At 36.9% G+C, this 25,126-nt stretch overlaps 1 protein-coding gene across 3 annotated transcripts; it reads right to left on the reverse strand.

The window, feature by feature from the left end:
• Window positions 1–978: 978 nt before the first annotated feature.
• LOC109858763 (coiled-coil domain-containing protein 170) lies at window positions 979–25,126 on the reverse strand. Of its 3 annotated transcripts, none has more exons than XM_020436343.1 (15): window positions 24,866–25,126; window positions 12,590–12,685; window positions 12,393–12,524; window positions 12,041–12,229; window positions 11,637–11,906; window positions 11,295–11,439; window positions 11,049–11,221; window positions 10,262–10,462; window positions 9,545–9,688; window positions 9,354–9,431; window positions 7,983–8,146; window positions 6,368–6,476; window positions 5,835–6,071; window positions 3,200–3,369; window positions 979–2,197 (listed from the first exon to the last, which is right to left on the reverse strand). In XM_020436343.1, exons 1-15 carry the CDS (start codon window positions 24,968–24,970, stop codon window positions 2,056–2,058), a joined length of 2,355 nt encoding a protein of 784 aa, XP_020291932.1. In that variant the 5' UTR covers window positions 24,971–25,126; the 3' UTR covers window positions 979–2,055. The 3 variants fall into 3 exon arrangements, with proteins under 3 accessions (XP_020291932.1, XP_020291934.1, XP_020291933.1); XM_020436345.1 differs by lacking the exon at window positions 24,866–25,126 and adding an exon at window positions 15,500–15,879; XM_020436344.1 differs by lacking the exon at window positions 9,354–9,431.

The raw sequence follows: 25,126 nt of genomic DNA on the forward strand, positions 1-25,126 counted from the left end.
AACTTTATATACAACTGCGAGTTACTTTAAAGAAATTTTTCTGACTTCTTAAATGGCGCGCGCATTAAATGGCGCATTATATTATTAATAATATAATGCGCGCGCGAATTGTACAATGAGAAAAAAAAAAGTGAGCAAACGACATGAATGTCCGGGTCGTTGTTTGAATCGTCAAGAGACTGAATTGTCAAGACTAATCCCACTGAATAATCACAGACTCGCTTAAGTTGCGTCATTGTAACCTTGTTCCCGGCTAATTACGCATTTGAAGGGTTCGGCCGACCGGCCGGCCGGTCGTAGGATAATTGCGATCGGTACGCACGATCGATAGAAAGATCGATCGATGTTATGTTGAAGATATACCGTTATCGGATACTACCCGTCCCACACCTGCCCGTCACTTTTGGGCGTTCATTGACGAGTGCGCGGCTGGCATGGAAATTGGAACCGTGTAGTCCGGAAGCGCGGGGGCTTCCAATAATATGGCGAGTACACATAACGTACAAGGAGCGCGTATTCGATTTCTCTGTGCAAACACTGCAAACGAGACACCTATCGCCAATTCAGCGCTCGATGTAATTATCACATGAGTCCAATTAATAATGGGGTATTCGCCTTTGAAATGCGTACGCTTAGGGTTAGGATTTTGCATGTTGATCAACGGGAGATCATTATCGGAAGCCGCGCTTTATGCGAACATAACCGTAAAGTCGACTTTCGCGGCGTATGGTGTTTAAATAAGTAACAGTGCTAATTGAACCATAAAACGTTTCGGTTTGTGCGAGTGCCGTTCTTACACCCTTCGTTCATTGTTTCGGATCGATTAGAAAAGAACTCAGATGATATAATATCGAGATCGAAATAAAGATTATCGAAATGAGAACAGAGAAGCTCCGCCGATTATTTCAATCGTTTAATATATCAAGTAAGAGTATTTCAAATATAACTTATCGTTAGAAAGAATCGTTGTTACTTACGCGAGTGTATGGAGCGTATAAAATAAATTCAAAATATAAATACACTTAGAAATTAGCTATGATTGAAAGATCAGTGTAGGTAAATAGGACGGTCCGTGTAATTAGTATGATATTAATTAATAAGTACGGAGAAAATGTTTTATTTTTATAGAAAATTTTATGAACACTTAAATCTTCTTCGATAAAGTGAATATATGCACAAAGACTTTTACATAAGCACTTTTGTTGTTCAATTAAAATAAGTGGCAGTTAAATTAGATTTTATAAAGCATAAATATAAATGGAATAAATGTGGAATAAATAAAGATAAGACCGCATTCTGTGTGTGGCCCCAGAATTAAATAAAACTTCTCAGTCTTTGGTTTGTTCCAAATTTCTTCATCACAAACTGGCCTTCTTGCGAACCAAGATTTCTCGTGACGTCATTTGCGCATGGTCCGTACACTTCATTATTCTTTCTCGGTGTAGTTTCAGCCTTGATGCATATTAATAACTCTCACCTGTTTCAAGTGGCACATCCAGGCGAGTTTTTTCGGGACCGTCGTATTGTATATATAATAGTTTTATTTTATTTGCGCGTAATGAAAATCCGCGCCATGTAACGCGATTTTCCCTGAACACGTATGTACAAATTATTGTCCATGACGGGACGATGTATGTCTAGTGTCGCGTTCATCTCCACGAGATCCGTCCGGGATTTCTCATGCTTGATAACAATTAGCGCGAAACTGCGATGTCACGCGTATTTGTACGATTTCCTCCGTGATTTCTTTCTACATTCTTTCGTTATCGCACAGTTCGATGAACCGTTCGATATCTTTTCCTACTTGTTTCCAGTAAAATTCTGTATTATACCGAAATTCTCGCTCAAGCGAAAAATGATGTGAGAAAACGACTCGAACGATTCTCTTCATATCGTAAAAGTCGCTCGTTTACGCGAGATAAACGTAACGCTTTACGAACAAACGCGCGTTTTCCCTCGACATCGTTTGATCGCATGAGAAAAGATCGAAAACTCGAGTTGCGCTATATCTCTCCCCGGAAACGTGGAAACTTAGAACTTGAATCTTGGCCGGTGTCACGGAAGAAGGCTGCTCCTCACGGGTCTCTTGTTGTAATCGTCGTCGATGTCATGAAGATCCGGCGGGTCCGCGAAACCGCTGTCCTCGTAACGAGTGCAGCGCGAACCGGGCGATCTCGGCGGATGGACCGGATGAATACTGTAACCGACCCAGGAACACGTGTGTATTATGAGAATAACGTACTCTTCGGCGCGCACGTAATGTATGACTTGAAAGTACAAATTTCCCTCATTTACTGTATTTTTGCGGCAAAAGAGAGATTCAACTGATGTAGAGATAAGACGCGCTGCTTATAATCTCGATAAAATTGATATTATTTAGGGTAAATATTGACAATAACAGACCACCTTCCGATCTACTTAAGCTTCACATATGTTGTCAAAAACATTGTCCTGAGTGACATGCAAAAGGTTTTAGCCGTCGCTCATTGTTTATACAAAAGTTACAAACAAAAAAAGTTTCATAAATAAATTTTTTTTCGACATTATGGACATTTTTTCACGTTGTAAGCGTGTAGGCAGGGGGGGCGCGCCTCTCTGCAGCGGAGGGGCTGCGCCTCTCTGCAGGGGAGGGGCTACGCTCCTCCCCTGCATCCCCCTGAGCTTATCATGTTTTGCGTACATATTACCTTCTGTTTATGATGTTTTATTTTTGAATATTACATATATATAACCTTGCATAAAATAATTCTTTATTTTTTCTCGAGGGTAGCCCCTCCCCCTGCGGGGGGCGTAGCCCTCCTCTGCCTACACACTTACAACATAAAGAAAATATACATAATGTCGAGAAAAAAAATTTATTTATGAAACTTTTTTTGTCTATAACTTTTTTATAAACAACGAGCGACGGCTAAAAGTTTTTGCATGTTACTCAGGACAATGTCCTTGACAACATATGTGAAGCTCAAGTTGATCAGAAAGTGGTCCGTTATTGTCAATATTTACTTTATTTCGGTCTTTCTTTCTTCACTACACACATTTCACAAGAATCGCGTAGAATTTTTAAAATCTTATATCTTTCGAAAACGGAAACGGTTGCTTAACAACGTTCGATTAATGACAGTCAGATTGTGGAGAAAATTTAAATTGTAACATATGAAAAAAGTATATGAGACGGCGTAATCTTATCTAACTACATTACCTGGTGCATCTCGAAGGGCTTGTTTCCAAAGGCTCGTCGTATCTACGGGAGAGCATCGTAAAGTCGCGATGAGCCGCGACCATTTTCTGCAGCCGCGAAATGATCTCGTAATCGGGAGTGCAGATTGGCTCCGACAATAACTTCGCCACGGAGACGCGGAAGCTCTGCAGCTGAGACAGGAAAAGAGCGATTTGCGAATTGAATCATACTCGAGCTTTAACTTTTCTGTCGTGTTAACCTTCTGCGAATATAAATAGCTGTTTCTAGAGTAGTCTGCACTGGGGATAAGCAGAAATGTGATGAGAGAAAGAGATGCTAGAAAAACAATTTAATATTTATAATAAAATATTAAAAACAATAAGATATGTATAAATTTTTGTTTGACAAAAATATTGTTTACGTAAAACTTATTAATTATTACTTTTGGATCGAAGTTTCACGTTTTGGAAAACATCGTTGCTGTGACAGCAATATCGAGAGATAAATCGATGCGGAATTGCACGCGTGATTTGCAGTCTTTTCACGTAAAAGAATATATGCCGCGGCATGAGCTCAAATCAAAAAGAACTATCAGCTTTACAACATTCCGCCTTGAATTATCGGTGCTGCAAAGTCACTCGAAATCGTTTCGAGCGAGCGTTATGCGCCTGACGAGAGGGATCGCAATTACGCGAATGGCTGTCATCGCGAGTCATTGAAGATTGCCTCAATGAATTAAAACGAGCCCCTTTGATACCACTGAGGGGGTATTAGAAATAAGCCTTGCTGCAGACGCGCGTTTGCTTTAATAAGATATCAAAGTGCTTTGAACTTTCTCTTGGTGGATTATGGCGAACCGACGAAATGACTTCCGGAGAATATAACGTGAACTTATGTATATTTGAATTTATTTAGCGACCACGCGAGTGAGGGATTGCGATAACTTTATGCTTCGTTCGCTCGCTTCCGCGAAGATTTATGTCTTCTCAAAAGAATAATGTGAGGTTTTCACTATTATATACACGGAAAAAAAAGTTTTGCTATTACACGGCCAGCGAGCAAAATTGGTTGAGTCTACCGAATTATTGTTTCATCAACAAAACGTTTTGTTGGCAAAACAAAAATCTCCAAACTAAATTCTAGCATATCCTTCTTTTTCCCTGTATGCAAACTTGTTTTAGTATTCAAAGTAATTAAAAAGGCCGATACGAGCAGTACATACAGGATGATCGTGTATAAAATAGAATTCTTTATTCGAAAAACAGACGTTTCGATCCACAAGTTTGGACCTTCTTCAGTGTAATGTGTTAAATTAAATTAAAACAAACTAATAATTCACAACATCACCACAATACAATCAAGTAATGTCAATCGAGTGAAATACAAAACTGTGTACTCATGTATTGTATTGTGGTGATGTTGTTGTGAATTATTAGTTTGTTTTAATTTAATTTAACACATTACACTGAAGAAGGTCCAAACTTGTGGATCGAAACGTCTGTTTTTCGAATAAAGAATTCTATTTTATACACGATCATCCTGTATGTACTGCTCGTATCGGCCTTTTTAATTACTTTGAACCTTTCACGAGCGATTGATTGATTGTTTTAGTATTATTCGCAAAAAACATGAAAAAAATAAAAAATTGAATATTACATATGTGATGCATAGAAAATATCTCTCTGCGGAGCTGTGTTGTCGTTTTTTGTTTACGGAAATTTTTTCGCATAATATAAGCGTGACACCGCGCCTGCACCCGAGCGATCGTAAATCAGAATTACGTGAATACCAAAATACACGTGCCGAATAAGGGAATTTCGGGTAGCCCCGGACGGCGGGTATCTCCGGACACTTGAATTTCTCCGCAATTGAGCCAAAACAAAAACAAAGAGTTATATGTAGAAACGTGTCACAATGCGCAGAAACAAATGCAATTTAGTTGTGGCGTGAGCGTTGAGCAAGTCATAAGTTACAGTGAAAATTCTAATTTTCTCCCATCAGAATCGTAGTAAAGCTGCAGAATGTATTATTATGTGGGGAAACTTTTGAAGAAGAACTGGATCCAATGCCATAAATGTAAAGATTGGGCTCACGAAGCTTGCGTTGACATTGAATCAATCAAATATTTATTATTATTGTGACGTTTGTAAAGCCAAAGAACGCTTAGGCCATTGTTAATAAGTATGTCCGGGGCTACCCACCGTTTCTTCCATTGCCAAAAATTAAAGATTAACATAGTCGTATTATTACTCTTTAAATTATTAAGAGATGTTTTTATTTTTTTTATTAAAATGATTAAAAAAGTGCTAAAGTCAATGTTAAATATAAAAATAAACGTTAAAATCTTATTATTTGTATATTTGTATGTATTTTATTCAAATGTCCGAGGCTACCCGAACTTCCCCTATATTATACGGTATTGAGACATGCACATACGTGCTATTTGCGCTTTTTTGCAACGCATAAGGCAAACATCAATTCGCGCACTTCCCTGATATTAATAGCCGATTTATTAAGCATGCGTTCCAACACAAACTCATTTATCGTGTTTTATTTTTTATTGAAATAAAACGAACATTTATAGACGGTAAAACGTGCGAGACTGAATATTATATGCGTGATATCTTGTGTGAATGTAATACTACGTGATTCTCACTTGCGATTCTCTTCTCGTAACTTCGGAGAGATTTTGCTTGACCTGAGCGAGTTCATCGCGAAGAAGTTGCAGAGAATGATCGTTTATCGATCTCTCCTGATCAGCCGTCTCCGCGGCGGTCCTCATCTGCTCCTTCGCCATCGTCAACTTTCTGTTGTAACGCGTTCTCAACATCTCGCTCTCTACCAGACGCTTCTGAAGTTCCTCAATTTTCCGGCTGCGTTCCAGTGCGGCTATCTGTTCGCAAAAGTGTCCGTAAAACAAATTAAAGTGTCTTCAAGTAGTTGCGACTTTCTCGAACAATTTACGAAGAGAATTCGATCGAAACTTGTTTGCCGCCTTTTTCAGACTGCTTTGTGTAAAATTTATTTTTGAGCGAAAATGGTGAAGTGACATAAGTGACATGAAATTTTAAGCAGTTTACATTTTGATGTGTTGTTGTTATTTACAATCGCAATCACAAAAATTGTCGCACGTACTCGCGTATTTCGCGTATTTTTATCTGATTTGTGAGAAAGTATGAAATCACGTACCTTGTAATCCGCGGCTTCCGTCAATTGCGCGCTCAACTCGCGACTTCGTGACTTTTCCTCCGACAATTGAACCTGCAATCGGTCAACCTGTTTTGCCAGTTTCTTCGCGCTGAAAAGGAAAACAGTCATTCGCACACATCTTTCCTTCTTTTTTTCTTTTTTTTTCTTTTTTACTAACGAAAGAAACGACGCCTTCGGCAAAACGCACGGACAGAAATATGTCCGATGCATTTGGAGCAAATCGCGAACCACAAGATTTATGAGTAACCTACCGGCGTTGGAAAAAAAACCACACCTCATTCCCCCGTCCCTTTGAAATAGGTAAAGCCGCACTCTCAGCCGGTTAAATTTTCCGATAAACCGCAGCTCTATATATTTTCTTCATTATTGGACAGTTAGTCGATATAGGCATTGTTACCACCGCTGACATTTCGCATTCGACAAGATGTTGAAGACCGAGGTCAATTATAAAACAAAATATGGTAATTATTTACAATAGGGGAGCCACCTCCGATTTCAATAATTTTTACATATGTTGTCAAGGTCATTGTCTCGAGTAATAATATGAAGGTTTTAGGCCGCGGTCGTTGTTTGTTTAGAAGTTACAGAGGAAAGAAGTCTACTGAACAATATGTAATTTTTGGACATCTTATATATGAATAGGTGTTCTGCGTGTGTTTGGGCACATGTTTGTTTATACGCTTTTGTAGTTGTATCTTGAAAGGTCGTTTCATGGAAAATGCCTCTATGTTCGTGAAGAATATCTTTTTGATCATTATTTGGCCGAATTTGCATTTAAAAAAACGTTTGATTTTGATGAACAATTGGACGCTTTTTTTGAAATAATGTCTGTAACAGACATTATTTTTGATCTCACGTACATTTCGTTCGTATTTCAAGCGTGTAGGCAGGGGGGAGCTGCGCCCCCCCGCAGGGGGAGTGGCTTTGCCCCTCTTCCTGCTCTCCCCTTGAAAATCAAGTCGTTATTTTGTGGAAAATAACGACTTGATTGGATGAAAAAGGATGTCCTAACCATTGTGGAAATTTTGCGAGAAGGAATGCAGAAAGAAGAATTTAGGTTAGGTTAGGTTAGGGTTAGGTTAGGTTTTTAGGGGGGGTGCAGGGGGGCGCAGCCCCCCCTGCCTACACGCTTGAAACACGAACAAAATGTACGTGGAACCGAAAAATAAGAATTTATTCATGAAACTTCTTCCTCTCATAACTTCTAAACAAACCACGTCCGCGGCCTAAAACCTTCATATTATTACTCGGGACAATGACCTTGACAACATATGTAAAAATTATTGAAATCGGAGGTGGCTCCTCTATTGTAAATAATTACCCAAAATATTGCGATGTATATACTGAGTAATGCGACTTCGACGTTGTACACGTAATAATTTAATAAGCTTTTACCAAACATCATCTACAGATTCCGAATTGTTTTCCGCAAAAATTGTTTGTTTATTTGCGCACGATAGAAAATTAAATTCCCCGCAACTGGTAATTTCTGAATTATTCAAATCACGATATATGTAACAAGCGCGTTCAAAATTGATGGATCGAAATTGTTACAACCATGCTTCGGGCTGCGTTCCGAGATAGTGAAACAAACCGTATGTTCGCCTCGTCCCGCTCGCTCTGCAAAAGCGACTTCATTCTCACACTGTCCTCCTGCAGAGACAGTTTTCTACGTAGAAGATCCAGATGCAAGTCTCTGCGCTGCAATTGCTCCCGCAAGGTTCGAACTCGACGTTGCAACTGATAAACCACGGAAGTCTGCGAAACAAATAAAAGACGTTCGCCACTCGTCACATATTTTTCTCAGCGATAAAAGCACTTTTCAGATAAAACTAATGTGTGTAAATAAATATACACATATGTATATTGCAGAACACACAAAGTGCCGTTTCAAAGCATTTGAATGACAGTATGATGACAGTGAGTTTTGATGAAGAAAAACTCGTAAAATAAAATAATTTTTGTACAAACAATTTTCTATCTGCTAATTGTCTCCATATGTGACAGTATGTAAAATTTTAATCTTCATAAAATAAAATATTATTTTGAAAAAAAGATAAATCTCTCTTCTTGTATGATATTAAAAAATTTATTTGATTAAAAATGAATATATATTTTGATATAGACAACAATTCTGTGATTGACGTTCAGAAAAAAGCGGTAGCGGCATCAGTGTATAGGATTTTAAACGTAATTTTATTATATGATACTTCTAAGAAACTGTAAATGTGAAGCGAACAATTACGTTACAACTAAGACTCGATCAGCATCCGAAGACTCGGGAAAACCTACACAACGGAGAAATGAAAAGCTGTCTACTGTTTAAAGATACTTTATCCCTGATAGGAAACTATTTAAAAAATTATGTGACGAAATCTTGCACTAAAATTGTAATTTGCAATTATACAGACATATTTTAGGAAATAAATGCAAAAACATTGATCTTTTCTAAAATATTTGTAGTTGTTTGCAAAATTATTTTCCAAATACTGTTTCGGCAAAAGAATAACGATATGGCAAATCATCTTAGCAGTATATTTGCAAAGTTAATTTCACAAAGAAATTGTCCAATAATTGAGAAAAGAAATTCAGCTATGTGATGTTTCAAATATGTAGAAATATGATTGTATATGAAGAAATGCAAGAAATTGTCGTCACTCATGATGTCATATTTGTGCAATATTTTCACAATTCGCCTATTGGAGGTATATACTGTGGAAATGCATAACGACTTTTTCGCAATTTTTGACAAATATTATTTACAAAATTTTACTTCGACAAAACTGTTGCGTTATGGCGAATCATCTTAGTGCAATCATTGCAAAATCGTCGCCATTCATGATGTCATTTATGCAATATTTTCACATAGTGCCTATTAGGGATAGAAACACGAAACAAACATCTAATGAACAGGATGTTGGGAGATCTGCGGAGCTTTCTCGCTAAAGCGCTTTTGAGAGCTTACTTCTTTGAGACAAGGAAGCTCTTGGAACGATCGTTCGCGCTGAATCCTCGGTAGGGTCGTATAGCTGGAGTACAAATACTGCGGCGTATGGTAAGCACATGATTTGCACGATAAAGAAGCACAGAACAAAGGAAAAGACGTTAGCAATGCGACAGCGACGTCTGAAAGACGTAATATCTCGTGTCCTTCACCTTGTCGACTAGTTTGTCGGTTTCCAATCTGGCCAGTTGTTCGGCTCGCACCAACAACGATTCGGTCTGAAGATCGATTCCGACTTCCTGAGAGATTTCGTCCATTTGCATCGCCTTGCTGAGTCGGTCCAGAAATGTCACGAACTGTGGAAACAAAAACAAATTCAAATTTGAAACTAACAGGTTTGACGAGCAATAACATATCAATGTGATATTAGATTCAGAATAAGTAAATAAGTGTGAAAGAGGTTTTGTTAGACTTAACAAATTTTATCTCAAATAAGTATTTTTGTGTAAAATTTTTTATTTAATTTTTACTTTTTCAAATTTAATATTTTATTTCATTGAAAAAAATTAATCAATTATTGTCCAATGTTTTAATTTAATATTTTTCTTCTTTTTTGTGCTGCGCAAATCAAGGTATTATATTTTATTATATTTCTAATGGCTAGTCTACAATGAAGGTAGTAAAGCTGTAGGAGTAGAGAGTAAACTAAATTTTTCCGTGAAAAAACAACGGGAATTACGAAATGGGCAATTCTCATTTCGCACTGCCTACTGCCTTACTGTTAGCCAATGAAAGGCGTGTGTTAAAAAACGCGAAATAATTCCTTTGTATAGACAAAAATAAAAGAACTCCAAGAACCTTACTTCTTACTCTATACTACCTACTTCCATTGTAGACTAGCCATAAGAGATAGAAATGGTAAAAATTACCGTCTGCTTGTCTCTGCGTAAAGACTCCCGGGAGAGTTCGCTGCTCGTAAGTTCCGACTCCAACTTGTGTATTTTAGCCTCAAGAGCGGAGCGTTCCTCCTCCAGACTACGCACCTTCATCATCGTAGATTCGACTAACTCGCTTTGCCGATTTGTCGACTCCGTCGCTGAATTTACTTTGTCCCGAAGACTTTGTATTTTCTGCGCACAAAAGAGAATGCGCTCGAATAAAGTTATGCATGAATTGTAATATTTTAATATATTATATATAAGATTCTCCATATATTAAAAAAAAAAAATTGAAAACATACAAATTCTGTGAGACTATAAATATTTTCATGAATTTTATCGTACAGCAAAGTAAAAATTCAATGTAAATATTTGAATGGAAAAAAATTATTCCAGGTTCGACTCCTGGCTGAGGAGTTTTTTTCGCAATATTTTAAAATTATTTAGGGAGGTATACGGGATCCTTCATATATACGATGCAAATCCAGCATCCTATATGGAGGAAAAAAATTATTTTGTTAAATATATGTGTATGCATATTGTATATATTTAAGCACATTCTCTGCACAACATCCTGCAAAACGGCTCAAACAAACCCGAATTTAATTCATTCATTAGTTTAAAGACTTCCGAGCCTCGAAGAATCTTATTCTCTTTCATTATTATTTTAAAAAAATTATTGTTTGCAATTTAGAATTTTTATTTTTTGCAAGCGAAAATGTGTAAAACACAGTGTACTATGTCTTTGGTCTAAGACTTTAGTAATTGCATGAACTACCAGCGTCTGATCCTTGTTGTCCGCTATGATTTCCCGAATGCGATCCTTGATCGCATTCTCGTGGGACTCGACAAATCGGCTGGGCGTGCTGACGAGAATTGCCAAGGACTCCAGAAGGTGACGCAATTCATTGTGCACACGTTGCGTTTTCTCCTCGCGAGTCTTCAGGTCCTCTGTAAGAGCGGCACAAATTACCAGAAGACACGAAGGTACGAAGGTCAAATCGATCTGATCACAGTGGTTTACCTCGTAATTGGCAGATCAGCGCCTCTTGATTTGATATGTTTCCTGTCGCGCTGGTTAAGCTTCTGTTTGCATTCACAAGCTTATCTCTTAGATCGTTAATATCTTTCTCCGCGACCCGATATTGCATTTCCAGGCATTCTTTCTCCTTTTACATATATTTTAATTTTTTATATTAATTAATAAATCTTTATAAATCGTAAAAACCACAAAATAAGTAAGGAAATAATTATTATATCCACATCTCTGCTAACTTTTCTCGTATAGTAGCATGTTTAAACGCGCGCTAAATTTACAAACAAGTTGTTCCTTTAATTTTTCGATGAATATAATTTTGAGCTGTACCTGGCGCAGACGATCCATGTCAACTAGCTGAACAGACAACTGTCTCTGCAACTGTTCTTTCTCCGTGGTCGCGCGATCAAGAGCGTCTCTGCAGGTTCTGAAGTCCACTTCAACACCCGTCAACTGCGTCTCAACGTTTGTACTTTTCGTTCGCAGTCGATTCACTTCTTGGACAAGTTCCTCGGCTTTATGAATCACCATTTCGGGACTGTGATGCGCCGTTTCGCTATATTCGACGTTTACCGCGTGTGCCAATCTTCGCACAAAATCCTACGATAAACCAAATAAATGCAATATTAACAAAAACAAAAAAAAATGGAGAAATACACATTTTATCTAACCGAGAAATAAATTCAATATCGTGAAAATTGCACGCATTTTCAAAATCACATTACATACGACACCTGCAGATTCAGACGTGCGCGCTCTTTCAACTGAATCTCCTCGGATATATTGTACTCCAATTGTCGAATTTTCTTGTCGTATTCCCTGACCTTTTCCTCGTGATATTTCACGTCGCGTTGCAGACCTTGTATCGTAATTTCATTTCTACCCTGAGACGCGTATAAATTTCTCTCTCTTTCTTCCAGTTCCTAAAATAGCAATCAAATAACACAAGGTCACAAATATCGTCTGTCTCATAAATATTTCAATTTCGAATCAATCGCGAATTTAGAGTCAATCTTTCTTTTACCGATAATTATTAAAACAAAACAAATTTTCTAATCGCACGCTTGTTACAGAAAATAAATTGACCTGAATGCGCTTCTTGAGACTCAAGACAACGGCATTTTGTCTGGCCGCCTGTTCGCGTAACTGATCGGCTTCCACTTGCAATTCCACGACTCTTTGATCTCGCGATCTCACGACGTTCTTCATTTCTTGTAGCTAAACGAGAGAAAAGCAAAGCGTTGAATTAATAATACGACCACCGAAGCGACCTGATAATTTACCTCAGACATTAGTCTGTCCCGCTTGTACTCGAGAGCCGCCAACTCGCTTCTCAAAGTGGTCGTTAGATCGTGAGTCATTGCGTCGTCTGGATCCACCTGTGAACACACCGAGACATTTGATCCTTCGTTATCGAAGGACGCAGCGATTATATTGACAAAGATACACACACACACACATCTAAAGTGTTTTTACATTTTAGTTGCGACGCTTCAATGTGGACGATTTTTATAGAAGTCAATTGCGTCAAAATATTTCAATTAATTCAGAGATACAAATGAATTCTGTAGATACAAATGTATCTACAGAAAACCCATTAAATTTATTCATTTTTTCTTCTTAATTTGAAATGTAATGGCTTAAAGCACTTATACACAGAAAAAAATGAAGTTGCTTCAATTAAAGTTGACGTCACGGGCTGCCACAAAAATAAATAGTTTATTCAATTGCATATGCGATTAATTTAATGTCTAGATTCTTAAAGCAACTATCTGCTGTGTATAGTGCAATAATATTGATGTTGCATCAACAGGATATATTTCAATTAAACTGATACTGTTGATTCAACATCATTTTTTTTCCGTGTAAATATAAATAGAATATAAAGGTACGCGTTCGTTTAATTATCACTTTTAAGGTGATCTCTGCAAACCTTTCGATGCGATTGCATCTTGCGCAAGATAAAGCAATTGTTGTAAATTATCAATCTCGTCATATAGGGTAGATGTCCCAATTACTACCACTGTCCCAATAACTGTTACTTTCATTTGTTTTACTTATAAAACTATAGCGTATAAAAAATCATACTCATAATAAATTTTATTTATGAAATTTGGACTTGGATTTACATAATAACACATATTTGTGTGCGCTTAGTAGTAAAAGATTAATATTAATAAGTAAAAATACAATTTGAGTCTCAAAAACGCGATTGCGTAACTACACGGAAAAAAAAGATTTGCTAAAATAGCAAGAAATTAGTTAATATATGGCCAGCAAAAAAACATTTGTTAAGTTTATTAAAAGTTTTGTTTTGCCAACAAAACATTTCGTTGATGAAACAAAAAATTTCGTAGAGTCAACCATTTTTCTTGCTAACCATATAATAGCAAAACTTTTTTTTTCCGTGTAGAAGTGATGAAAAAGTTGCACCTACTAAAGATGATAATTTTCTTATCTGATCTATATATTTATTATAAAATGAATGTTAAAGTATAGTTTAAATATCCTTTTAGAGATATAACAAATAAAATAAGTGATATTAAATTATAATAATTAACGGTAACAGTAATAGGAACAATATTCTTCGGTTTGTCCATATCATTGCTATCAGAAATAGGGACAATATTCTTCGATTTGTTCATATCATTGCTATCAATAATAGGGACAAAAAAAGGTATTAGGTACATGTAATTGTCATTTGTTAAAGCTGTAACTCTAACCTTGAAATTTCAACATGTGAAGTAAGAGTGAAAAGTGTTCGTCGTATTGTATTAAATTTATTTATTTGCTCAATTAGCAATAGATAATTTGTTTTTGTTCAGTTCTTGTAATATATAGTTACTCTTATTTTGTATATAATCTGATTTGGAAAAAAAGTGACAGTTATAGAATCTCAGTGAAAAGGACCGGCTGTAATTGAGTCACATTTAATTGTTACGTCCTAGCCCCTGGAAACGGTCGGGCATGAACGAATTTTCTTTATCTCTCGTGACACGTACACTTGGAGAAACGGTCGTGTGTGTGTCCGAGAATCAAGCGATCTATCGGGTCCGGCGGACGGGTCAACGGTCGTGTGCCGCTCTACTCCGTTGCTCTTTGGACTTCGCTCGTGTGTCTCTGTTTAAGGCCTGAGATGCAAATCTCAATTGCCTGGGATGAGACTGTGCGATCTGTTTAGAGGTGCGGAATGGTGGGCAAAACGTCAATTAGAAATGTTTAGACGAAATTTATAATCAAATATATATATTTGCTTGTCATTTTGATTTTATTGTATAGTTATTTATTTACGAAATTAACATAGTTTCAGATGATAGTTTACAATTTTTTAATCTGTTATGGATGGATGGATGTGAGTATGTGTGAACTGCGAACTCAGTCCAGTTCTACCTCAATTATTTCCGTAATTTTACAGGTAGCCGGGGAGGGAGAATTTATAGAAGTCTCTTACAGGGACTAACCTGTGTTCCGGAAGGAGGGGGAATTTAACAGTGAGAAGTGCATCTGGAGGGTAGGTGGAAATTATCCGATGGAGGGGGGATCAAGGTTCTCGGGATCGACTACGTACGCGGTGGAGATAGGGGTGGTAATTTTGTAGGTAGAGGCGAGCGCTAGGAGATGGAGAGGACGAGGGAAGGTGCGTGGACGAGAGAGGTCGGCGCTCGCCTAAATATTCTGGTTCGGGCGAGGATGGTGGCAAAGGACGGAGTGGAGAAGAGCGCAGGGGAGGCGACTGAGCTCGCAAATTTGGTGGTGTGTCGGTGTTTTTGTTAGAACTGCTATTGCTCTGTTTGTTTTCTATTGTCGGAGAAGGGGCGGTAACCGGCGGTGCCTCAGCCTGTTTCCGGGCCCGTTTGGCGGCCCTTCGGCGATATCCCCGGAAGGTGGCCCTGGATTTCCACCGTTTTTGGCAAGCGGTCGGGTCCACTTAAAATTTGCGATTATAAGTTTCTCGCGGCTCGGGGGTTTGTAGGTCAGTTGCTACCTCAGTTTATTTATTCGGATGGACTTTATTTCGACAGCGCAAGAGCGCCCGCTGAGAATCGCTCGACGGTCCTTGCGAATCGTCGCCAATCCGTATCAGCGTTAGCTCTATTTTAACGAAGGGAGCAACTGTCATGGTAATTACTTTTAATCTTTGATCGTGGCGTGAAGTACAGGTGACATATTCGCGACTTAATACTAGCACTTACTACTTATTGTTAATCTCGTACTAGGCGGCAGCAAGCAGCAACAGAGCGGCGGCGGCGGTCTCGAGTGAGCTCCAATTAGAAAACAGGATCCACACTTGTTGCAAACACAATTGTTCTTTTGATCACTTGTTTCGCCGGCACTTCGTTTACTCGCGTACTGATCAGGATTTTGCTTTTACTGACTCGAAGAGCCCTGCGGGGCTCTTTTATATTCGTGACTCGGAAAACTCGGGACCAATCGAAATTTTACGATAGGTCACCCGATTTCTCGTTATCCGTTGGATTTCCCTTGATTTCACATTCCCGGGATGTAAGTTTCCGTCTAAGATTAAAAAAAGAAAATTAACCAAGAAAGAAAAACAGGAATTTTCCAAACTCGGTGTTTCTTGATTCTATCGATCACTGATATCCGGTCTCGCGCCAGTACCGCGCGGCGGCGTTCCCGTGATATCATATCTCGTTGTTATCACGTCGCGAGGAGGAAGTGGAGTCCACGGGACGTAACATAATGATACTGACATTTATTCGGTTATATTAGTGGCAGTTATACGTACTTAAGAGGTGACAGTAATAGAAACAGTGGAGTTTATTGTACATTTTAAATTAATTATTAATTAATTTTTTATACTTAATACATAAAAAAGTTATCAATAAAAGAGAAGTTAGGCAATATTGTATACTAAACTGGAATCATTTTTACATTAAACAACTCTTAATGTAATGAAATGAAGTTACGCGATAGCCTTAAAGTGGCAGTAATTGGGACATCTATCCTATGCCACGCCAAATCGTGTACGCGATTCCCGTTGAGATTCGCCGCAAGAAGAGAAAAGATCGTAAAGAAAGTTATTTTATTTGCCGAAGCTTTCTCTTCTGCGGAAAGGCTTTAATGTTCGTTTCCGCTGGGAATAGATTAGCGGCTTCTGAAGTTCTAATCTCCGACCTTTTGCCTCGCGCCTAGAGATTCGTCTCTATATGGCGGCGACGTTCATTCGAGCTTTCACAGCGGAAACCTTACAATGCCAGCTCGATTTGCACCTTGGCCCATTAAGGGGATCCTAAACTGACGGTCGAACTCCGTCGATTTACCGACTGAGTTTACAGCTTTTGGCGTCAGATTGTAGTAATATTCGCTTAATATAAAAAGTTATGCAGTTTGTATGTAGAAAACCAACTGCGTCCCGTTTTCGGAACAACATAAAGAACAATATAGAGCTCTCAGAAATGCGTTTAGAAGCCTAGTATGAATAAATAGTGTGCGTGAATATTTTCAGAACAATATTGGAATACACACACTATTTATTCATCATTTCACGCACACTATTTATTTACACTAACTTTCTAAAAACATTTCTGAGAGCTCTATATTGTTCTTTATGTTGTTCCGAAAACGGGACGCAGTTGGTTTTCTACGTACAAACTGCACAACTTTTTATATTAAAGAATTAGCACTACGATCTGACGCCATACGCTGTAAATTCATTCGATAAAACAGATTCAGTTTAGGATCTCCTTAAGAGGGTACTGGATACTGACTATAGAGACCTGTAAATCGACGTTTTAGAAACGTAAATTTCTCTAATTTCCAATTTTGTGTACTGCATCACATGAAAAATGCTTCTACTGAAGCAAGTAAATATAAAAAACTACATGATGCTCTTGAAAATGAGTATATAATGCTCTTTTTTTTCATTTACAAAGATAGTATGTGATAACCTATACTGTCATCACGAGAATCGCTTTTTCTCGTCAACTACACATTCCAATCATAATCTGAGTGTCTCATTGGATTCTTTTTTGTCGTACTTATTGCTGTAATTCAGTGTAAATACGTACATAAGCTTAGAAATAATTTTATATACATGAATATATGGTGAGGTTATAAAAGAAAACTGTGTAAGATAAAATTTATGCTGAATTTTGACATTCCAAAGAACAACAGCAAACTCTTAGCATAATTTANTTATTTCTGTAGAAGCATTTTGGATTTGATGTAGTAAATACGGCACAAAACGAAATATTAAAACGTCGATTTACAGGTCTCTAGAGTCGGTATCCAGTACCCTCTTAAGAACTCTGGTTGGAATTGCTTGTAGACTGTCGACCGTAATGTGGATGACTTTTAGTTACGGTTATTCTTAGTACACTATTATTTTGAATTGTCAGTCTACATATCTCAAGATACATAATTGTTGCAATTTTTATACAAGACGTTTTAAAGATAATATTTCAGAAATAATTTCCTTGATAAATTCTCTGTCAATTTTTTCTTAGCTCTGTGTCGCGTATTTTTAATTTAACATTTTACAATTTTTCGTGTAATAACGGCGAGAAAAATTCGGTGGATTTCGTTCTCGATCGTTTTATAAATCTTCGAAATTGTCCGGTTATCGCAACAAAATATATAAAACTTGTCGCGCGCACTTGGACTTAATTTTGCAAATGCGGAAGTAAAATTCGATGAGATACATTTAATTTCACGCGGATCGTGAGTGCTACAACAGGATGGATTCATTATAAAAAAATAACTAAACGCGTCGAACAACATATAAATGATCATTAATTAAATTGTCATTAGATTAAATTGGAAAAACGAATAACCGAAAATATACGAGGTGAACGAATTAAATTATTCTGTCTGTTGTTACTAAGTAACGTAAAATATTTGTGTCAGAAATGTCAGTGCCAATTATCGCAGCGTTAATTGAATATTTCACTAATTAGATTGACGTGACGACTTTTATTACTTGCTGATTTATGCATGTTGTTCGACGCGTTTAATTATTTTTTTTATAATAAATCCATCTTGTTGTAGCACGCATGATCCGCGTGAAATTCAATATATCTCATCGAATTTTATTTCCGTATTTGCAAAATTAAGTCCAAGTGCGCGCGACGAGTTTTAACACGAAAACTCGTTCCGCCGTTAATTACAATCGTAAGCGGATTAGGATTTAACGCGCGTAGAAAAACAAGTACTTTCAATTCTCCTTTTTCTTTTACATCTGTTTCTCTCTCTCTCTCTCTCTCTCTCTCTCTCTCTCTCTCTCTCTCTCTCTCTCTCTTTTCGATTCCATTTGCGATTTTATTTAGAGCGGACTGTAACATAACTTCGTCATCTTATTCCGTTCAAACGCAGATGAAAATCAAGAAACGTGATTGCGATGAAACAAACACGGCGCGAAGTTGTGAATGAAAGCATCTTCATGCATAGAAAATTCGCTAATTACATATTCACTTATTATTATTACTTATTTACACCGAGACGTCTAATATTTGTTAAAAGAAGTTAAAAGACACACCGAATATTTAATTGAATCACACTTGATTGATGAAGAAAAGCTTGTTCTACTTTCGCAGTGCCGTTCGCAATATTTTGCTCCACGAGAAGTGAATAACAAAAATTATATATAAATTAAGTACAATATCATTAAATTAGAAAGCATAAGCACATATGCTATGTTACTTCTTTCAGCAAGTTCGAGATATTCTTGGCAGGAAAAATAAATTCGTCATGTTAGTAAGTGATAAGCGATCTCGTCTGTCGTTCTCGAATCGATCTCGTCGAAATTACCACGTTCAACGTACCTAACAGACTCGCTCGGAGGAACATAATCAACTACCTCGTCTTGCTCGGCGAATCCATCTCGCCTGTTCCCGCTGGAATTTCCGCGACAAGATAGTATTTACGTGCGAGACGAGCGCTTCGTATTCCCAGAGCGTGCGGGTGTCCGCTCTTCGTATCCGAATAGCGAGGTCAGGCGACCGATCTGTATAGCAGCCAGCATTTCTATCTTCGCGGGTGAGCGAGCGCGGGAACGACTATGACACATCGATGACTGCGAGACTCTGTAGCTACTTTTTCCGGACAATCGGATGCGCGCGGCAGACAGTTACGTTGGCAGCGAAGTTTCGTCTGCCTACGACGGCGGATTACGTGACCCGAATCGTGCCCCGGTCGCCGGGGGAGCGACCTGCCCCGCGACCTCGTCCAGATATCTGGTATCGGCACGCGAAAATCTATGCTCACGGAATCTACAATCTGCCGTGATATGTATATTGAGGCGAAAATGTTATCGTGGAGCCCAATATCACGAAGCACATGGTACAATAGAATATATTCCACGAATTTGCAGATCAATGTTCCTTCGCAATACTCCGGAACGACGTCACAATATTAACCCTTCGTGAACAGACTGGGTCCTCCTCACTCTGGGTCACTCACCCAAAAATTTCAAACTGGTGTCTCTAGTAGAAATTAGTATTTTTTTTTAATGCTTATAAATGCTCTTCAAAAATACTAGAGATTTTCTCAGTTTGTTTTTTTTTTTTTTTATTGACGCAGAATCGTTCAAAACCTTTTTTGATTTAAAAAAAATTGAAAAGATATTTATTTTTTTCGCAAAGATATTCGATTTTAAAATTGCGTGGGTCTCACAGACCCAGTCTGTCCAACTAGTAGACGTTTTTGAAGTCTGTCTAAGAAGAGTTAATATTTGCGACGTAAGTCTTCTTTAAAGAAAAAAATATAAAATTTATTATATATAAAATTTATTATATATAAAATTTATTTATATAAAATAAATGTATACAAAAATATATTCTATAATAAAACATAATATTTTTATTTCTACTAAAAGTATTATTCTTGCTATTCTTATTTCATTTTGAAGAGCTCTTAATAATATACAGAATTTTGTAATATATATTATAAACGCGAAACTAAAAAAAAATCCAATATAGGATGTTACGGTACGCATGATGTTAGTGAGTTGAATTAATGTCTATCACCGATGTAAATTAGGGCTGCGGCTTAAATTCGAATAACAGTATGATTCGGATATCCGGATATTCGAATATAATATATATGTACGAATAAACTTCGATCAACGGATAGTATTCGAGTATTTGGATACTTCGTGCAGCAAATAGTACCAATAGTACTATTCGAGTTATTCGAATATCCGGATTATTCGGATATTTCGATATACTCATTAGCGTATAAACTAGCTTGGGACCTTTTAGTACTCAGAGGCAGAAATGTGATCACAAAATTGAAAAAGTCTATTACAAATACAAAAATAATGATATTTATTGTTCAAGAATTTATACTTGTCATCTACGAGTAAGTTTACTCTAATTCTGATATTATATTATAAAAGATAAAGAAATAACTCTACTTTTTCTTCGTACATATTAACTTATAAATCTAAATGCATAAATATTTAAAAGTTTCATAAAATCGTACATAGAATTGTGCACATCTATACATAACTGTATATAAATATAAAATTGAATATGAAATTGTATGTAGGTACATATGTGAGTAAATATAAAATCGTGTGTATATTTATTAATTACTCTCAGTTTAAAACAACTGATCAACAACAATTTGGTCATAACGAGAGATGTGCGATTGTCGTTCTTTATTTGGTGCGTACTACTTATGATTATTTTACGGTTTTGCTTTCTCATTGTACAAAACTTTCACATTTACAAATTGTTAGTAAATACAGGAAAAAGAAACCGATACAATCAAAAAACTAGATGTTTGTGTTTGAAAAAGTTTATTTAAATATTTACGTCAAATTTTTTATTCAATTTTCAGATCTTTTTCAGTGACAATTTAAATGTATAATTATAAATAAATATACAAAATTTAACTGACCTTACGCAAAGTTAACTTAACTTAGACAATTTATTAAATGCTTTCAATAATTATAATAATACGTTAAAATATTCACTATTAAGACACATAATAACTCTGTGAACTTTTTAGATAAAAAACTGATTATTAACAACAATAAAGAAATTACATGTATTATATGAGATCTGTCTCTGAATCGAGTCATATAAAATTATAAAATAATTCAATCATTATCATGTCGAACATGAATAAGTTAAAACCGTATTTTTGCTAAAAATACGTTAAATATTAATACATATACACACGATTATAGTGTAAGTTTTATAAATCTCAAACTAGTGAGGGAGAAATGTCGCAAGTTACATGTTTGACTGCACAATGCGACCTTCATTATTCGAATTGTTCTATCCGTTTTATTCGGAGTGTACAAATATCCGAATATTCGTTCCTCAGCTATTCGAAATCCGGATACTTCGAAGTATCCGGATTACGAATAGTCGATGACGTCACTATCCGAATATCCGGATTATTTTTTATTCGAATAACCGCAGCCCTAATGTAAATGCACTAATAGCGCGATATTTAATTCATCACGTTATCTTGCTGGGGAATCAGTTTAAAATCAGAAGCTTTCCACATCCGTGTGTATCAATCGTGTCGCAATTCAATTACGCGACAGGTCGCTGACCGCGGCCGAAATGTATGAATTGTTATATCATGTGACCCGAAAATAGTTTCAATGTGCGAGTTGAAGTATAGAGCGCGTTTTCGCGCCAGAACACACACATTTCCCAGTGCGGAATACCACAAGTTCCGCACCGGTTAAGTCCAATGATATTAAATGCCCATTATTTTGCCGCCCATAAATATTCCCGCCGCGGAGTCTCGTTGAAAAACGTGCGCGAAAAACGCCGACCTATTTATCGTACGGTATCTACTTCGAAAGCGCGAGATTACCCGGGAAAATACCGCGAGATATCGAATGCACGTACTCATGTAAAAAGTGCAAATTTATCGTCAGGAAGATAAGGAGATAGTTTCCTGAGAGGCAACGCGCCTCGTGTGTAGCGCAAACTTTGAAATTTTTATACACGCAACTGTAATAAAATCGCAATGAGTAGTGCGTAAAACGTTTTAAGAAACACGCTGTTGAAATAATTTAGAAGTCCGCTTGTTAAAAGTTAAAAAACCGTAACAGCAGAGCTGTGAACATAAGATGAGTCAGTCCCTTCGGTCTGTCCCCTATAAATTGAGATCGAAAGCACGCGACAGGTCGCGAGAGCGGGGGTAGCAGCGACAGGTGAAATCGATTCTCGTGCAACTCTATGGCAACGCGAGCCCTTGTTCGAGCCTTGTTCAGTCGATATACGTACATTCGCGATACGCGCAAATCGAGAGTCTGGCTCTTACAGCGAAAGAAAGCGATGATCATTACGAGCATGAGATGAAATCTCGCGTTCAATTAAAACGCGTGAATTGTTTCACCTAGGGCGACGCGCGAGACGGAAGATCGAATGAGAAGTTTCAGACTAAAAAGACATCCGCGAGGCTGAAATATATTTACGCGTCGCGTGACTTACTTGCTCTAAATAAATTAATAAAAAAAATTATTCAAAGAACAAATGAATTTTGGCTATTGAAGCAATAACACTGTTGTTGGAGTGTATATATTTAAATCCGTTTATTAACAATTAGATAGCATAAACGCTTTCGACCTTGTATTAGGTCCTTTTCAAATGCATTTAAATTTCTTAGATAAAATACGTCGCTCAATGCTGATCGAGAATATCCGCACTAGCCATCCCAACCAACACTTTACAAGGGTGAAATCGCGACTGTCAGTGCATTTGAAAAGGACCTAATACAAGGTCGAAAGCGTTTATGCTATCTAATTGTTAATAAACGGATTTAAATATATACACTCCAACAACAGTGTTATTGCTTCAATAGCCAAAATTCATTTGTTCTTTGAAAATTCTTAAAGCTATATACAATCATCTTTACATATAAAAATTATTATTGTACTGTCACTCTATCTTACTTTACAGCTAAAATTAATTAAGTAATCATTACATGTACGATTCAAAAATTGATAACACACTCACATCGCTACTTTTCGCGCTACGTTTGTGTGTCATTTTAAAACGCATTAAACGATACAGAAAACAAAGAAGAAAACAACATACTTTTTTGTGAAGCAAAACAGACTTAATTTTCTATTCCAATTTAATATACAAATATTATACTGCGGTATAATAAAAAACTTTACAATTTTTTGCATTACTAAAAAATAGAGACGTTTTTAACAAATTGCACATTTAAATATTTAATGCGTACAGAATACTTAAACACTATTGAATACTTAAACAGGAGTATTAATCAATCTTTTAAAGTGACAAATCGATGTATTGGCAACAGTCGTTGAATAATTGTTTCTCACAAATGATCAATATATTGCTTTCTTCCGTTATTGATTTATTGCTTTTTGACGCTCTGTGTACGTATTGATATAGGTACAATGAGAGCCTTTGTGGCAGGTGATACGGATATGCACGTGACCGTACGTATACGATTAGCATGTGAATGCGTACGTGCATGTTATCTATACGTGATATGTATAGCAACAGAGAGGAAATCTGTGATGTAATTTACTACCCTGATAGGAAATCATTTACAAAATTATGTGACGAAATCTTGCACTAAAATTGTAATTTGCAATTATACAGACATATTTTAGGAAATAGATGTAAAAACATTGATCTTTTCTAAAATATTTGTAGTTGTTTGCAAAATTACTTTCCAAATACTATTTCGGCAAAAGAATAACGATATGGCNAATCATCTTAGCAGTATATTTGCAAAATTAATTTCACAAAGAAATTGTCCAATAATTGAGAAAAGAAATTCAGCTATGTGATGTTTNAAATATGTAGAAATATNATTGNATATGAAGAAATGCAAGAAATTGTCGTCACTCATGATGTCATATTTGTGCAATATTTTCACAATTTGCCTATTGGAGGTATATACTGTGGAAATGCATAACGACTTTTTCGCAATTTTTGACAAATATTATTTACAAAATTTTATTTCGACAAAACTGTTGCGTTATGGCGAATCATCTTAGTGCAATCATTGCAAAATCGTCGCCATTCATGATGCCTTTTTTGTGCAATATTTTCACAAATGTGCCTATTAGGGTACGTATAATCCGTTACAACTCTTCGTTCAAGCACGTACTGCGTATATTAATGTCGACTGTATATTAATATAAAACAATAATTTGCTGCATATATTTATTATAAGAGGCCAAAGGTTGTGTTTATTTGTGACAAATAAAATTTTTATTTCTATTAATTTTTTTTATATAAAAATGTTAAAAATGATTTAAAATATAAAAAAACATACACGTTTCATTTTTCCTTCTTACTAATTTAAAATTTAAATAAACTTTTTAAGTAGTGCTACACCTGCGCATTTTTTTGTAAATCTATATTCTCGTGATTTCCTGCGATGAGTAGAAAATAAAACTCACATCACCAGTCTTGCGCGGTAATTCACGCGCACCCTCCTTTCTGACACCCTCTTTCCTAACATTATGCACATGTGCGGAACATTTTCGTGTTCGTACAACAGTGAGAGAGAGAGCGGCGTGCTTTTCGTGCAATGGGTCACACAGGTGAGAAGAACAGGTGAGAGTGCATTCGCTATCGATTGACCTTAGGGGGTGAGGAGATGCGAAGTGTCTCGAAGATCCTCAGGTCCTCCTCGACCGTTTCCTGCGCTTCCCGCGCCTCCTGTGTCTCAGCGTCGTCAGATGCCATATCCGATTCGGTCAGCGTTTCCTTAAAAGAACGGCGCGAACGCGTTTCTCCAAGCTAGCCGAAAGAAACGCGCGCGGCCTTATTACCGTAATTTGCTACATCCTCCGTAAGCAAACGCGAGCGACCTGGAAACGGACAAACCCTAGCAGCTGCGAC

This window comes from Pseudomyrmex gracilis, unplaced genomic scaffold (genome assembly GCF_002006095.1).
Source record: "Pseudomyrmex gracilis isolate BER0280 unplaced genomic scaffold, ASM200609v1 scaffold_223, whole genome shotgun sequence".
NCBI classification, from domain to species: domain Eukaryota; kingdom Metazoa; phylum Arthropoda; class Insecta; order Hymenoptera; family Formicidae; genus Pseudomyrmex; species Pseudomyrmex gracilis.